The following is a 17,938-nucleotide window of genomic DNA, read 5'->3' on the forward strand; positions in this document are numbered from 1 at the left end:
CACACTCAGAAATAATGTTTTATCGACTGTCTTGGGCATCCTTTAGTCCAGTCAAGTTAACAAGTTGACACACAGGACAATGGAAATATACTGCAATTTTGCCTGGGAAACTACAAATGTTGGAAACACTAAAATTTCTTTCTTGTACACATCAGCTGGCACAATGTGATATACATCCAGTTTTTCCCTGTTCCTCCCCGATGTGTCCTCCATGTCTCCACACCTGCTCCATCCACTTCATCTCTCCCCGCATCTTTGTCTTTATATAGGTGCTGGGAGTCCCTACAGAGGATACCTGGCCTGGAGTTTCCAAGCTACCTAACTACAACCCAGGTAATACTGATTTGAGCTTCCAAAAGCTCTGTGAGTTATCAGTGTAAGAGCACTGGCCACACAGACAAGGTATTTTCCTTTAATTGTTAACAGTGTAGACAGATATTTAGACTCTTATATTCCCTGACTAATCTTTTTATGAGGAAAACATTGAAATAGTAGTTGAGGTTAGATCAGTTTTCCAACTCTGTAAAACACAAGTAACAAGTGGAATAAAAATTGGGAATGACTATTACTGTGGACTCCACATCCATTTCCAAACACCCAATGGTTTAAATGGAAAACTCAAAAGAAGGTCTCATTTTTGAGCCCAATGACTATCATTGAGTCTATTTGCTAGATTATTGTACTTCATAAAGTATAAAAAGAAAGCTATAGGGGAAGCAGAGGCTCCCTGGGCCTAGGACAGGCCAGGTAAGATGTCTCTAGATTATACAAGAGTTCATCCATTGTCTCTAGACCTAACACTTTGTCATTTTCTGTCCCATATTTGGCCCTCCAAGACTGGCTCCTGGGGGTGGATTTGGAAGTGTTGCAAGTATTCCAAGGGGGATGTTTTCGAGAAATGGTCCCAAGGACATGCCAGAGAGGTCAGATTACCTAGTTGTCACTTCAAGGACATTGAAACAAAAGAGAGAAGGCAAGCAATGAGCTATAGGATGAAGGACCACATCATGGCCATACCAGAGCTGGACTCTCGCAGGCAGGATTAAAGGGGAGGTAGATATGTATAGTGTGGGAGACCTGGGTTTGATCCCTGGGTTGGGAAGATCCCCTGGAGAAGGTAAAGACTACCCACTCCAGTATTCTGGCCTGGAGAATTCCATGAACTGTATAGTCCATGGGGTTGCAAAAAGTCAGACATGACTGAATGACTTTCACTTTCACTTTCAGATATGTACACAATTAGGGAGAATGTGGCCCAAGTTTGATTTTCCAGTCTTTATATCCTTCCATTGTCCCAAAACTAAAAATGGAATTTCCCCAAATTGTTGTATTACTAACTTTGGTATGAGGGGGTTTTTATGAGAGTAAGAAATTGTAAGAAAATTTAAAAGGCAATTAAAGTGGAAAACAAAAGACATAGAAGGCTAATTTTCTTTTATTCCTCCAGCATCTAATACTTTTACTCAAACAGCTGTATATAGGGTTCAGTCATCTTGAACTGACTAAGATTATGGAACACCTACAGCAGCTAAAGACCAACTCTAAAATCATTTCAGTTGCTTTGTGAATGATCTATATGCATTGTTAGATGGGGTTTGGATAATTACAAATAGTTTGCCATTTCTAATTAGCACTTGAGAAAAATGTCACTCTCTCACCTCAGGGCTTGGAATAATGCCTTTTCCATTTGGTCTGAGACAGAGAGAAAAAAGACCAGGCTTCTCATAGAGATGATGGTCCAGTTGACAATAAAGCCTATCTCCAGGTGCTTCAGTTTCTAGGAGAACTGGGTCTCATCTTTTTCCACCCTGCCTGCACCCCTCCCTACCTACTCTGCTCTCCAGGTGAAAATGGGACCCCTCAGCTTCCTAAAGTAGGTGCAGGCAGAAGTTTAGGGTCACAGATGGGTTGTAGAAAATAATTGGAATGATCTCAACACAAAGCTGCCACGGTGAGCATATGCTATTCCCTCAAACTTGAACTATTTGGGTTTCAGGTTGATTCCAGCAATAAACAGTGATCCTTGGTGAGAACAATAATGAAAGGAACTTGTCCAACATGCTTTCCTGCCAGATTCTGTACTAGATAAGATAACTGGGTTCCAATAAACCAGCGAGAAATATGTTGCATTTTTCATTTTGCTGTCATTTCAAAGTAATATGCAATTTTTTATTTATAAAGAAAATTCTCCAGGCCCAACATCAATAGGGTTCATACTTTGCATTGTTTTTCTAGTAAGGATTCAATTTAATTCAAATAAGTCAAAAAGTTTTGAGCACCTACTATCTGCCAGGCATTGTGTTATATGCTGGGCCTGCATAGATGAATTTGGCACATTCTTGGATCTCTAAGAGGTTGGGTTTGTAGTCACTCAACCACAGTCTTTCACCAGCTCAGCTTATGAGAGGGTGTTCATTTGCAAACCCCACTTCCATGGGCTTGGACAGTGTATAGACCATGGGCCCGGCTAGGCTTATGGAGGGAAGCAAATTGTAACCTTAGTCATAGCCAAGATGTGTAAACCTGAGCTTATAAATCTTAGAAGTCCAGCATATCCTGAGCGTGCAGTCAGTACTATTGATAGCTCAATCATAAGGAGTATGTTTTAAAACAACCACCCTTATGTGTTCCAAGAACATCCCCTTATGTGAATTAAGAAGTCCCTTCAAGACATACCCCTCCTACCTCCATCCCCAAGCCATTGCTGCTACTTGCAGGCACTTGAGCTCCAGTGATTAAGGGACCAGAAGAGGGGATGGGAGCCAGATAAACATCACAGAGAACTGTTAACACTGTTCTTGATGAGATTTCCATTCCTTTCCTTTTCATTCCATAGGCCCCCAAGCTTTGAATTCAGCAGTACGATCACTCTGAGGGAGCTGGAGAGCTCAGAGCCTAGAGAGCCATCCAGTGTCCATTTGTATCCACTCTGCCCTTTCCAGACCTTGTCCGGACTATGTATGAACAACACAGTTTCTGTTTATACAGGTTTTTTAAAAAACACCTTGTACTGACCCAGCTGGACAGGTTTCTCTGACCAGTTACCTCTTTTCTTGGGGTGCTGATAAGCAGGTTGTCAGTTTTCTCACCATCAATTCAGACTCCCTTGCCAGATTAAATCTGGCCGAGGAAAGAGAGGTATATAATTTTATACCCTAGCCTTTCTTTCCTTCTTTCTTTCCTTCCTTCTCTCCCCCACCCCACCCCCCATTTTAAGCAAGCTGGCTGAGAACTCCGTGTCTTCCACTTCAAAGGGCCAGTTGTCTTATTTTGATGTGGGCAGATTGAGAAGTAGGCTTTGAAAAGTAGGCTTTTTTTGTTTAATCTTTTCTCCTGGGATAGCTTTCAGAGCAATATATCCAAGTGTCAGTGAAGGGGTTCTGACGAGCACGGATTCCCAGACTCTCAGCAGGATCATTCTCTAACAGAAATATAAAAGTGAAATATTAAAAACCCTGGAACGTGAACTCCATCTGCAGAGTAGACAGTGTCTTGCCTTGCTTGCACCATGGGAAAAAAAGATCTCCTTGAAAAAAGAGGGAGGAAGAAAAAAGTGCTTTGAGTAAGAGGTTTACAGGTTTAGTAGAGCATAGTAACATCCCCTCAAAGAAGTGGGTGTTGCTCCGTGACCCCCCAAAACGCTCCTCCTTTGACTCAGCCGCCAGAACACTCACCCTCCCCAGCAACACACCCCCTTTTCACATGCTAACTGAGGCGCCTGTGATTGGCTGAACAATAAACTGGTCACACTTGCTAAAGGCCTGCCATCTTGCACACAATCAGCCAAGACACATTAATCAAACTGGCGGGAACAGGGGTCTGTGCCGGCCTCCTGCAGGGGGGGAGGGGAGAAGTTCAGTGACCCTTAGTAAGAGTCCACAGGAAGCAATGATAAAGAAGGCATGCTGGAGAAAGTCTAAAAAAGGTTAAAGCCCCAATTGATGCCATGTCTGGGATGCACTGGGTTTTTGACACAGAGGATCCCAGAAGCTTAACGCAAACTGGATATTGGGCTTGACTGAAGTCTGCCAATGCAACAGTAGTGTGAATTTAAAGGGTGGACCCCTATAGACATTCTTACAGAGCTTTCTCAGGCCTCTTAGCTTCCCCTCCGGCTCCCAAGAAAATACCCCTCCTGTTTTTAGCCTCAAGCACATTGGGCCCAACTGGACCCGGTAAAAATAAAATGTACGAAAGGGGTAGAGATCCCTGGGTCAGGAAGACCCCTGGAGAAGGAAATGGCAACCCACTCCTATATTCTTGCCTGAAGAATCCCATGGACAGAGGAGCCTGGTGGGCTATAGTCCATGGAGTTGCAAAAGTGTGGACATGACTTAGCAACTAAAATAACAACAGCGAGGAACAGATGAACCTTTCAGGAATAACTAAGAGAAAGTATTGACTGGCAAGGTATTGGTCCTAAATTAAATATTTGGAGGACATTAAAAAGAGTTAATTTTGAGAGAAAAAGAAAAGTTAACATTTGTACTTTCAGTGGTAATATCTTCTGACTTTTCCAAATTCCCTTTAAAAAGCTTTGCCAATGGCAGTATAGAGCCAATAAGATCATACCTTAAAGACCAGTTTGCTAGAGGCTCACATAAGGCTTTTAAGAGAATCAACTAAATATTTAGACATTTCTTAGGTAAAGTAAACGGAGGCCTTACTCCTCTGGACCTTGTCCAGTCACCATCTCATTAGATGCAAAGATCCTGTGATAAAGAAAAACTTTTTTTTTCCTGCCCACATGATTGCAGCCCAGTTGTGGTTTTTTAATGTGTCATTGATTGTTTCATCCAACTCCTTTTGCTCCCCTGAAAGGGTCTGTCGTGGCTCTGTTTGCTTCCTTAAACACGGTTTTTGAAAGCGCTCACGCTGTGTGAGCTCAAATCCTAGCATTAATGTACTGCTGGGTTCATTTCACCACGCTCAAAAGCGCCTAGTTTAAATCCCTCTCAATTCCATTTGAGGCACCAGAAGACTTTATCCTTCTCCACTAATGGTTCCAAGTTTACATCTAGATACTGGGGGTCAAGGACAGGAGAGGATTTAGAAATAACAGTGCATGACATTAGTCAATGCATTTGCCAAATTGGCAATTAGTTCCTGATGTGCGTGCAAAGCATTTTATTCCTGTCTCTTTGATGCCTGTTCCTGTTGAGAAGGGAATAGAATCCACAGAGGCCTTCAAACTTTTAAAGAAATATCTGCTGAAAATCATGCCTGATTTGTGACATGAGCTCAGCTGCAGGGAAGCATCCGGGATTATCCTGGTTCTTTCAGCCCCAGGAAAGAACGCCGCACATGGAAAGACTTTCCACTGGAAGAACTTGGTAGAAATCAAAAGGCAGGAAAACGGTTCTAAAAGCCCTGCAGGGACCCAGATTCAGATGTCCTATAAACGATAGGCAAATGGATCCTGCTGACACCTAGTTATTTTCAGTACGTCTGCTTTTTCAGTTTTTGACCACCAGGTGGAAGCAAGAAATAACATGGACGGAATACTGGCATCAGACAACATGAAAACAGCCATCTAGCCCCACCCTGGGAATGTTTTCTTTTGACCTGAAATCCAGCGCGAGCACTTCACTTCATGTGACACCGCTACAGGACAGAGGATGATTAAAAGTTTAAAATGGTCTTTGTCCGTGTTGCGGTGACCAAAAGCTACCATGCTTTAGGCTCAGTAGGTCTTTGTGTGTTTGCTATGAACATAGCCTAAGCTGTGTGCATCGCATCCACTCGATTCAGTGAACTGTTAGACAAGGGAGTTGCTCAGTGGGCTGAACTAAGGGGAAGGATACTGATAAGAGAGATTTTAATTATCAGCATCAGTTCCAGGAGTGGCAGGTCCACGCTCCATCTGGCATCCTCTGGGGGTGCTTGAGGAAGTTATTCTTTTCCAGTTCCCTAATGTGTAAAAGGAGAAGGCAATGGCACCCCACTCCAGTACTCCTGCCTGGAAAATCCCATGGACGGAGGAGCCTGGTAGGCTGCAATCCATGGGGTCGCTGAGGGTCGGACACGACTGAGTGACTTCACTTTCACTTTTTATTTTCATGCATTGGAGAAGGAAATGGCAGCCCACTCCAGTGTTCTTGCCTGGAGAATCCCAGGGACGGAGGAGCCTGGTGGGCTGCCGTCTATGGGGTCACACAGAGTCGGACACAACTGAAGTGACTTAGCAGCAGCAATCTGTAAAAGTGAGAAAGATCCTATGATTTAAAATATGTTCCTCCTGGGTTGGGAAGATTCCCTGGAGGAAAGCATGGCAACCCGCTCCAGTATTCTTGCCTGGAGAATCCCCATGAACAAAGGAGCCTGGTGGGCTACAGTCCATGAGGTCGCAAAGAGACAGAGAGGCTAAGCACAGCATAGCACAGCATACTGTCTGCTGGGGTCCATGCTGGTCAGAATAGCACAGTTTTACACCTGAGGAAAGAGCAGCTTTCTCCCAGGTCCACCCAGAAGTATTTCCTAGGCTGGGAAATGGGTCCATCCAAAGCCAAACCTTGTTCTCCTTCTACTAACTATGTTATGTCCCTGTCTCATTTTGCAGCCAACATAATGATTTGATATGTGTATATATTGCAAAATGATTACCACCATAAGTTTAGTTAACATCCACAATGCCTAACTTTTAGGCAGTGCCCACTAAAAGGTAGTTCCCATCCTTTTTTTTTTTTACACAGTGTGGAAGTTCATTCAGCTGCTCAGTGACGCGCCAGGGTTTAGACCCAATGACAGGTGTGTGAGAGATGATGCTATGCCTGTTTCTTTCTGTTTGTATGTGTGTTCAGTTGCTCAGTTGTGTCCAACCCTGTGACCACATGGACTGTAGCCAGCCAGGCTCTTTTGTCCATGGGATTCTCCAGGCAAGAATACCGGAGTGGGTTGCCATTTCCTCCTCCAGGGGATCTTCCCAACCCAGGGATCGAACCCACATCTCTTATGTCTCCTGCATTGGGAAGTGGGTTCTTTACCACTAGTGCCACCTAAGAAGCCCCCTCTTTCTGTTTAGCTCCCTTAGAGTTCTGGACTTCCTTCTAGATGTCAGGCACACGTCCTAGGCCAGAACTGATTTGATTTTTGCTTGCTTGGGCTTAAACACTGCCTGAATTCACACACTGTAAGAGTTGACTGGCAATTTTCCAACACCTACCTGAGTCAGTCTGAGCACCTGTTAAAGCTGTCCCTTCTGGTGAAGGCTCTTTTCTCCTCATCCTGAACCACTGTGAGAGGCCAGCCCATGCTGTGGCCACAGGGCTCTTCCCCTGGAGACCCTTATTATCTTGGTGGGTGTCCAGTAAGGACCGCTACATCACAGACGGCAATCATGTTGTCATTGTTGGTTTCACCTAAATCTTGATACAGTGGAAAGAGCACTAAAGGTTTCTGCAATGCAAACCTGACCACTTCCAGTGTTTCTAGTATCTTACACTTGCCCCTGTAACTGTCACATAAGAGTAAATAGATATCTATTAAATGAAATCAATAACCAGAAGTGAGGAAACCTGGGTTCCAGTTCCAACTGCATCCTCTGAACTAATAATCCTTGTTCTGCCTGCTTTATCAAGGAAGTACATGTAAGTTACTATTCACCTTTTGCTGGGTAAAATAACTGTTGCTTATCTGCTAACATGGTTAGCAGAAGGAGAACAAGGTTTGGCAGTGGACTGACCCATTTCCCAACCTAGGAAATGCCTCTGTGTGGACCTGAGAGAAAGCTTCTCTTTACTCAGGTGTAAAACTGTGCTTCTCTGACCAGAATGGACCCCAGCAGACAGTATAAGTTAGTATGAGTTAGGCACTTTACTGTAATATTGAATGATTTGCCTTGGAAAAGACCCAAGATCATTCTGTCATTTTTTAGATTACACTCAAGTACTGCATTTTGGACTCTTTTGTTGACCATGAGGGCTACTCCATTTCTTCTACGGGATTCTTGTCCATAGTAGTAGATAGAATGGTCATCTGTTCACTCTTGCCATCTCCTGTTTGACCCCTTCCAATTTACCATGGTACATGGACCTAACATTTCAGGTTCCTATGTAGTATTGTTCTTTTACCGCATCGGACTTTACTTTCACCACAAGACACATCCACAGCTGGGCATTGTTTCTACTTTGGCTTAGCCTTTTCATTCCTCCTGAGAAACCTGTATGCAGGTCAAGAAGCAACAATCAGAACCGGACATGGAACAACAGACTGGTTCCAAATTGGGAAAGGAGTGCATCAAGGCTGTATATTGTCACCCTGCTTATTTAACTTATATACAGAGTACCTCATGCAAAATGAGCATAAGCTGGAATCAACACTGCCAGGAGAAATATCAATAACCTCAGATATGCAGATGACACCACCCTCATGGCAGAAAGTGAAGAGGAACTAAAGAGCCTCTTGATGAAAGTGAAAGAGGAGAGTGAAAAAGCTGGCTGAAAACTCAACATTCAAAAAACAAAAGTCACAGCATCTGGTTCCATCACTTAATGGCATATAGATGGGGAAACAATGGAAACAGTGACAGATTCTATTTTCTTGGGCTCCAAAATCACTGCAGATGGTGACTGCAGCCATGAAATTAAAAGGCACTTGCTCCTTGGAAGAAAAGCTATGACAAATCTAGACAGCATATTAAAAAGCAGAGACATCACTTTGCCAACAAAGGTCTGTCTAGTCAAAGCTATGGTTTTTCCAGTAGTCATGTATGGATGTGAGAGTTGGACCATAAAAAAGGTTGAGCATTAAAGAATTGATGCTTTTAAACTGTGATGTTGGAGAAGACTCTTGTGAGTCCCTTGGACTACAAGGAGATACAACCAGTCCATCCTAAAAGAAATCAACACTAAATGTTCATTGGAAGGACTGATGTTGAAGCTGAAGCTCCAATACTTTGGCCACATGATGTGAAGAGCTAACTCCTTGGAAAAGACCCTGATGCTGGGAAAGATTGAAGGCAGGAGGAGAAGGAGACAACAGAGGATGAGATGGTTGGATGGCATCACTGACTCGATGGACATGAGTTTGAGCAAGCTCTGGGAAATGGTGAAGGACAGGGAAGCCTGGTGTGCTGTAGTCCATAAGATCACAAAGAGCTGGACATGACTGAGCAACTGACCAACAAGGCACTTTACATACATAATTCTACTCGGCTTCACTACGGCCCTATCAGATGGGGCAGTGCTATCATTTCTACTTTACAGATGAGAGAGCTGAGGCTTGGGGAGGTATGTGACTTGCCCAGGGTTACCTGGCCAGGGTGACCCAGAATATCCAATCTGTTGGACTCCAAGTTGGTGCTCATAGGTGATTCCATAAGCAAATATAACTTCCAAGGACAAATATAATTTGGTAATAAAGCAATGCCCTAGGCTGACATTAGCCAATAACATTTTTCCATGTTCATTTTCAAATGATTATGTCCTTTAACCCAGATTTTCTTTTAGAATCTGTGAGCTTGGCAATAGGTTTCTGGAGTGTAATATGAGTGGAACCCTTGCCCTGGGACCCCAGGAGTCAACCCCTCCACCCCTCACTGCAGCTAACGAATCCACGATGTTCACAGAGTCTGAATCACCATCAGGCTCATCGCTGTCACGCTTCTGGAGTATGGCAAAAGCTCCTGGGAGTTATAATTAACATCTTTATTAACCTGTCCCCCAAATAAGGCAGTGAAATTCGTTTATATACATGGCCCACTTTGATCTTCATTAATAGTCTCTACATTTATTTTTAGTTTTCTCATCTTTAATTTATTTTATTTCAATAATTAGTTTTTATTGGGGAAACTGGATGATCTCAGAGTAATTAAGACTATGAAAAATTGCAAATGAAAGAAAGCAGGTTAAAAAGAATTTTTTTCCAAGCAACATCCTGCTGTGTTTCTTCCCAGTTCAAGAAAAAAGCCTTAAGGTCATAAGTATCTTGGATCTGGTTCAAAACAGGCTCCTTCCCCAGCCCCATAGCCAGTGCCTGGCATTATGGATCTCTGTAAGATGTACAGTGGGAATCACAAGTGGGCTGTCTTGAATTACTTTTACATTTTAAAAATAAGGTTTAGTAAATTTATCTCACTTTTTATTTTTTTACCCAAGCATCGATTTTTCATTTGTTCAACAAATATTTATTGAATGCTAGATGCTGGGACTAGGATTCAGAAATAAATAAGACATTGATACCTGCCTTCAAGGCATACAGTCTAGAGGGAGAAACAAATAAATAATACAATGTGGCAACTATTACTATAACAGGGTCCCCTGAGGACCTCTAGGAACACTAGGAAAAAATGCCTTGGTTGTCTGGGGAATCTAGGGACTGTTTGGGAGAAAGAGACATGCACTGGGTTTCAGGAATCATGAAATGGGCTTTCTCTATGTGAGCAAGAGGGGAAGGACATTCCAGACAAAGGAACTCAACAGAGGAGTAGGGAAGCAGGTTTACTTAATATAAAAGTAGGTGAATTGCTCAGGGAAGCTAGAATGTTGGCTTTTTGGCAACTACTGCTAGAGATTGGAGCTTCCCAGGTGGCTCATTGGTAAATAATCCACTTGCTAATTCAGGAGACAGGTTTGATCCCTGGGTTGGGAAGATCCCCTGGAGAAGGAAATGGCAACCCACTCTGGTATTCTTACCTTGGAAATCCCACGGACAGAGGAGCCTGGCGGGGCTACAGTTCATGAGGTCACAAGAATCAGACACAACTTAGTGACTAAAACAACAATTGCTGGAGATTAACCTGGAAGGGTAGACAGCAACCAGACTGGAAAATTATTTGTAAACATCCTAAGGATTAGATTTGACTAATAAGCAAAGAGAAGGCGTTGGATGGTTGTTCGTAGGGAAGAGATACGGCAGGATTTAAATTTTAGAAAAAATTGCTTGGAAGGCTATATGTAGAATTAAATTGGTGGTAGTCAGTATGGCAATGCTCTAGATTCTAGAAGATAAGTAGGAAGTCTCAACCAAAGCAGTGGCAATGGATGAGGAATGTTGGGACAAATCTAAAAATCAAGAGGGAGGTACAGTCAAGGCGAGATTGTAGCTGACTGGATTTGACCTGTGAAAGAGAAACTGAAATCCAGTGGGTGAGAGAAGGATAGTGCCATTTACTGGCACAGGAAATAAAGTGAGGAAGGAACAGATTGTGGAGAACGTAATGAGTATAAGGTTTGAACATTTTGAGTTTAAGCTATCTGTGAGACCACCAAGTGGGGATATCTAAAAAGCTATTATAATAGAAAGACAAGCCTGTGGGGACCTCCCTGGTGACCCAGTGTTAAGGACTCCATGTTCTGACTGCTTAGGGCCCGGGTTCTATCCCTGATAGGGGAGCTAAGTTTCCCACAAGCCACTCAGCATAGCAAAAAAAAAAAGAAAGAAAGAAATAGAAGCCTGTGATTATAGAGGTCTAATATAGAAATACAAAATTGGAAGTCATCGGCTTAAAGTGGTATTTAAAACTCCAGGTGTGAATTTAGTTGCCCAAGGGAGAGTGTGTAGAGAAAGACTACAATGGAATTCATGGGAACCAATACTGAAGGATCTGGTAGAGGGGATGGGTTCTTTGAAAGCTGAGAAAGAAGAGCCAGAGGAGCTGGCAAAGACCATGATCCCATGAAAATCATAAATTAGGGGGGAGCACCAACTACCATGTCTGTGCATTTCCAGCACTGAACACAACAGCTGCATGTGGGGGCCCGTAAACGTTTGTAGAGACTACAGGGGAAATGATACATGTTGCCAAATGATGAATCATTAAATACCATAAACACTGAATAGCATGATCAAGCTATAGCTCAAACATCGATTTTGAAGGTGGACAGACATTAAACAGAGCACTGCCTCCAGGAGAGAAGAGACTCCTGACACCTTCTGTCACCTCCACCCTCTCCATCCACGCACCGGGAGCAAAGCCTAGCTTCCCCTTCTGCTATATAGACCATTACCTTAGGAACAGGCTTCTGAGGATGGAACACTTTCTTAGAGAATCCACAAAAAGTTTTGATGCATGGTTAGAATGGTGGGTAGGGCTTCCCTGGTGGCTCAGACAGTAAAGAATCCACCCCCAATGCTAGAGACCTGGGTCTGATCCCTGTGTTGAGACGATCCCCTGGAAAAGGAAACGGCTACCCACTCCAGTATTCTGGCCTGGAGAATTCCATGGACAGAGGAACCTGTCAGATGACCCCTGACAGTCCATGGGTCGCAAAGAGTCAGACACAACTGAACGACTTTCACTCTCTCTCTCTAGAATAGTGGTAAGCCTCCAATGCAAATTGAAGTGCCAAGTAGCGCCCTGCATGAGAGCACTGACTTTTGGTATCCCAATGATTCTCAAACAGGAATTGAGAGCCTGGTAATGCAAAGCCAAACTCAGACGTCTTGAGCAAAAGACTAAGGCAATTTCTAAGCCAGCCACCTGAGAAAGGAGGGCGAGCAGTTGGGAGGGTGTGAGTGTGTGTATATGGGCTGAGGCTGAGGGTGAAACAGAAGAGCTACAGACTTTTTGCAAAGCCACTTTAAAGTTCCTGCTGGAGATACCAAAATAAGGCTAACAGCATTATCAACTATCTAAATATATGGTATCTTAAGAATGCACTGGGTTCGGGAAATTCCAGAGGTGTAGATCAGTAGACCGGGCTGTAAGATAAGCGTAGGGTAATTGTGCTAAGACTATAGTAACTAGAAAATGTTTCACTTTGAGCTAAGGCTCCAAATGGTCATGGTGATATTTTATCAACCAACCAACAAACCTCTATTGACTTGAATCACTTGTGAAATGAGCTTTCTTAAAGGTTTATGAAAAATGCATTATTTTACTGTGGTAGCAACAGTTGGGCCCTCATTTTACTTTTACTCCATTCAGTTGGGAAATTAAAATGTTCAGCTTTTTTTTATTTATTTGCCACTTTACTTTTTAATTGAAGGATAATTACTTTACAGAATTTTGTTGTTTTCTGTCAAACATCAATAAGAATCAGCCATAGGTACACCCATGTCCCCTCCCTCTGGAACCTCCTTCCCATCTCTCTCCCCATCCCACCCCTCTAGATTGTCACAGAGCCCCTGTTTGAGTTCCCTGAATCATACAACAAATTCCTATTGGCTATCTATTTTACATATGGTTTGTAAGTTTCCATGTTACTCTCTCCCTATATCTCACTCTCTCCCTATATCTCACTCTCTCCCTCGTCCCCTTCCCCTCGTCCCCCTCCCCCATCCATAGGTCTGTTCTCTTTGTCTATTTCTCCATTGCTACCCTGCTAATAAATTCATCAGTACCATCTTTTTAGATTCCATATATATACATCAGTATACGATATTTATATTTCTCTTTCTGACTTACTTCAATCTGTATAATAGGCTCTAGGTTTGTCCACCTCATTAGAACTGACTCATTACAACTGACTGCGTTCATTTTTATGGTTGAGTAATATTCCATTGCATATATATGCACCACAGCTTCTTTATCCATTCGTCTATTGATGGACATCCATGTTGCTTCCATGTTCTAGCTGTTGTAAATAGTGCTGCAATGAACATTGAGTTACATGTGTCTTTTTTAATTTTGGTTTCCTCAGGGTATATGCCTAGGAGTGGGATGGCTGGGTAATATGGTAGTTTTATTCCTAGTTTTTCAAGGAATTTCCACACTGTCTTCCATAGTGGCTGTATCAATTTACGTTCCCACCAGCAATGCAAGAGTGTTCCCTTTTCTCCACTGTCTCTAGCATTTATTGTTTGTAGACTTTTTGATGATGGCCATTCTGACAGGGGTGAAGTGATATCTCATTATAGTTTTGATTTTCATTTCTTTAATAATAAGTGATGTTAAGCATCTTTTCATTTATTTGTTATCCATCTGTATGTCTTCTTTGGAGAAAAGTCTGTTTAGGTGTTTTTCCCACTTTTTGATTGAATTGTTTGTTTTACTGATATTGAATTGTATGAGCTTGTATATTTTGGAAATTAATTATTTGTCAGTTGTTTCCTTTGCTCTTATTTTCTCCCATTCTAAGGGTTGTATTTTCACCTTGTCTATAGTTTCCTTTGCTGTGCAAAAGCTTTTACGTTTAATTAGGTCCCACTTATTTATTTTTGTTTTTATTTTCATTAGTCTAGGAGGTGGGTCATAGAAGATCTTGCTTTGATTTATGTCATTGAGTGTTCCGCTTATGTTTTCTATGAGTTTTATAGTTTCTGGGCTTACATTTAGGTCTTTAATCCATTTTGAGTTTATCTTTGTGTATGGCATTAAGAAGTGTTCTAATTTCATTCTTTTGCATGTAGCTGTCCAGTTTTCCCAGCACACTTATTGAAAAGTGTATCTTTGCCCCAATGTATATTCTTGCTTCCTTTGTCAAAAATAAGGTACCCATAGGTGCATGGGTTTATCTCTGGGTTCTCTGTCTTCTTCCATTGGTCTGTATTTCTGTTTTTATGCCAGTACCATACTGTCTTGATGACTGTAGCTTTGTAGTATAGCCTGAAGTCAGGAAGGTTGATTCCTCCAGCTCCATTCTTCTTTCTCAAGACTGCTTTGGCTACTTGGAATCTTTTGTGCTTCAATATGAATTGTGAAATTTTTTGTTCTAGTTCTGTGAAAAATGCCATTGGTAATTTGATAGGAATCACATTGACTCTGTAGATTGCATTTGGTAGTATAGTCATTTTCACAATATTGATTCTTCCTACCCAGGAACATGGAATATTTCTCCATCGGTTTATGTCAACTTTGATTTCTTTCACCAGTGTCTTATAATTTTTTGTATGTAGTTCTTTTTTCTCCTTAGGTAGATTTTTTTCCTAGATATTTGTTGTTGTTGCAGTGGTGAATGGGATTGATTCCTTAATTTCTCTTTCTGATTTTTCATTGTTAGTATATAGGTGTGCAAGTGATTTCTGTGTATTGACCTTGTATCCCATGACTGCTGATTTCACTGATTAGCTCTAGTAATTTCATGATAGTTTCTTCAGGGTTTTCTATGTATGGTATCATGTCATCTGCAAACAGTAAGAGTTTACTTCTTTTCCGATCTGGATTCCTTTTATTTCTTTTTCTTCTAATTGTCATAGCTAGGACTTCCAAAACTATGTTGAATAATAGTGGTGAGAGTGGACACCCTTGTCTTGTCCCTGATCTTAGAGGGAATGCTTTTAGTTTTTCACCATTGAGAATAATGTTTGCTGTGGGTTTATCATATCTGGCCTTTACTCTGTTGAGGTAGGTTCCATCTATGCCCATTTTTTGAAATGTTTTAATCATAATTGGGTGCTGAATTTTATTGAAGGCTTTTTCTGCATGTATTGAGATGATCATATGGTTTTTATCTTTCAATTTGTTAATATGCTGTATCACATTGATTGATTTGCATATACTGAAGAATTCTTGCATCCCTGGAATAAACCCAGCTTGATCATGGTGTATGAGCTTTTTAACATGTTGTTGAATTCTGTTTGCTAGAATTTTGTTGAGGATTTTTGCATCTATGTTTATCAATGATATTGGCCTATAACTTACTTTTTTGTTGTCTTTGCCTGCTTTTGGTATCTGGGTGATTGTGGCCAGAATCTGGGTGATTGTGGTGTAGAATGTGTTTGGAAGTGTTTCTTCCTGTGCAATTTCTTAGAAGAATTTCAGAAAAATGTTTCATAGAATTCCCCTATGAATTCTGAAGCCATCTGGCCCTGGGTTTTTGTTTTTTGGGAGATTTTTGATCACAGTTTTGACTTTGTAATTGGCTTGTTCATAATTTCTGTTTCTTCCTGGTTCAGTCTTAGAAGGTTGAACTTTTCTAAGAATCTATCCATTTCCTCTAGGTTGTCTATTTTATTAGCATATGGTTGTTCATAATATTCTCCTATGATCATTTGTATTTCTGCATTGTCTGTTGTAACCTCTCCTTTTTAATTTCTAATTTTGTTGATTTGATTTTTCTCCCTTTTTTTCTTGATGAGTCTGGCTAGTGGTTTGTCAATTTTGTTTATCTTCTTAAAGAAAATATTCAACTTTCAAACTTGCCTCTTGCAATGTACTTTGCTCCTCCTGCCTCAAATTCCAATTGAACTCAAAGGAGAACTCCTTTAAAGAGAACTGCAGAAGGAGGAGATGGAGGAAAGAAAAGTGAAAGTGAAGTCATTCAGCCGTGTCCGACTCTTTGTGACCCCATGGATTGTAGCCCATGGAATTTTCCAAGCAAGAGTACTAGAGTGGGTTGCCATTTCCTTCTCCAGGGGATCTTCGTGACCCAGGGATCAAACCTGGGTCTCCCACATTGTAGGTAGAGGCTTTACCTCTGAGTCACCAGGGAGATGGAGAAGAATATGGTCTAATGATTTACCATCATCTTTGGAAGGAAATGGATAATAAGCTACCTACAGATGTATGATTTGAGAGGTTATTGAAACCAGACAAACAGACTTGTCTTGAAATGGCATTGGATAAAATGACTGTTTTCCAGTAGTCATGTACGGATATGAGAGTTGGACTATAAAGAAAGCTGAGTGCCAAAGAATTGATGCTTTTGAGCGGTGGTGTTGGAGAAGACTCTTGAGAGTCCCTTGGACTGCAAAGAGATCTAACCAGTCCATCCTAAAGGAAATCAGTCCAGGTGTTCATTGGAAGGATTGATGTTGAAGCTGAAACTCCAATAATTTGGCCACCTAATGTGAAGAGCTGACTCATTGGAAAAGACCCTGATGCTGGGAAAGATTGAGGGCAGGAGAAGAAGGGGATGACAGAGGATGAGATGGTTTGATAACATCACCAACTCAATGGACATGAGCTTGGGTAAACTCCGGGAGTTGGTGATGGACAGGGAGGCCTGGCATGCTGCGGTTCATGGGGTCGCAGAGTCGGACATGACTGAGCGACTGAACTGAACTGAAAATGACTGTTTGCGGATCACTCTCTCATTGATCGCTTGCAGTTTAACTACTGGGAAAAATCAATGGGGGCAAGGCAAGGTCACTCAGCAGCAAATTATCTGCATAAGCGTGGAGGGCTGGCCACAGTCAGGCACAGGGCTTGCCTTTATAACAGCAACCTGGCTGACCCTGGACGCCTCAGCCCCTCTTTATGGGCTCACGTAGCTACAGAAGAGATGTGGGGAGAGAGTCAAGCCCAGTCTACACAAGACACAGAACTTTAAGTTCAATGTTGTGTCATGGCCTCCTGGGGCCACTCCTACAAGTCATCCTCTACTTTTTAGGGGCTGATTTTTCTCTCATAATGCTTCCTTTTTCACATCCTTGAAAAACATGTGAAGTAGGCATCAGACATGATGTTCGGTAATTTTTATGTCCATTGATTAGTTGAATTTTCACAAGCCCACGTAAGGAAATGGGCCTCAGAGAAGTGTGTGAGAGTTGCTGGTGAGTGGTCCACCCTGCCCTCCTTACTAGACCAGTGTCCTCTCCTTCATTTAGTGCTACTCTATAAACATCTGGAGGTCATTAAACATTGTGCATTTGTGTGTGCTAAGTCACTTCAGTTGTGTCCAACATTTTGTGACCCCATGCACTGTAGACCACCAGGCTCCTCTGTCCATGGGATTCTCCAGGCAAGAGTACTGGAATGGGTTGCCATGCCCTCCTCCAAGGAATCTTTCCAACCCAGGAATTGAACCTGTGTCTCTTATGTCTCCCACATTGCAGGTGGGTTCTTATCACTAGCGCCACCTGGGAAGACCCCATTAAATATCATCATAACACAATAATGGACCGATGTGGGCCTCCCCAGGCTCATTGACGCAGGCTCTGTGGGGTGAAGCTGAGGCTTCCTTTTGGTTAAAAACTCTCCCAGGTGATGCTAGTGTGCTGCTTGGCTTGAGGACCACTGTGTGAGACTAGGTGTCTCTTCAAAATGAAAGGTAGAACCAAGGAGAAAAAGTAAAAGAAATAAGACTGATGTTGATTGAGCACCTACTACAGGCCAAGT

At 42.1% G+C, this 17,938-nt stretch overlaps 1 protein-coding gene across 2 annotated transcripts in view; it reads left to right on the forward strand.

Moving 5' to 3' along the window:
- CDK15 (cyclin-dependent kinase 15) overlaps nucleotides 1-17,938 on the forward strand; it is a 90,881-nt gene that overhangs the window by 54,353 nt on the left and 18,590 nt on the right. For both annotated transcript variants that reach the window (XM_010860980.1, XM_010860982.1), the window contains exon 10: nucleotides 270-333. In XM_010860980.1, coding sequence (XP_010859282.1) covers nucleotides 270-333 — 64 coding nt within the window. The remainder of the gene's footprint in view (nucleotides 1-269; nucleotides 334-17,938) is intronic.

The sequence above is a fragment of the Bison bison genome, unplaced genomic scaffold (assembly GCF_000754665.1).
Source record: "Bison bison bison isolate TAMUID 2011002044 unplaced genomic scaffold, Bison_UMD1.0 scf7180017864471, whole genome shotgun sequence".
In the NCBI taxonomy this organism is placed as follows: Eukaryota; Metazoa; Chordata; class Mammalia; order Artiodactyla; family Bovidae; genus Bison; species Bison bison.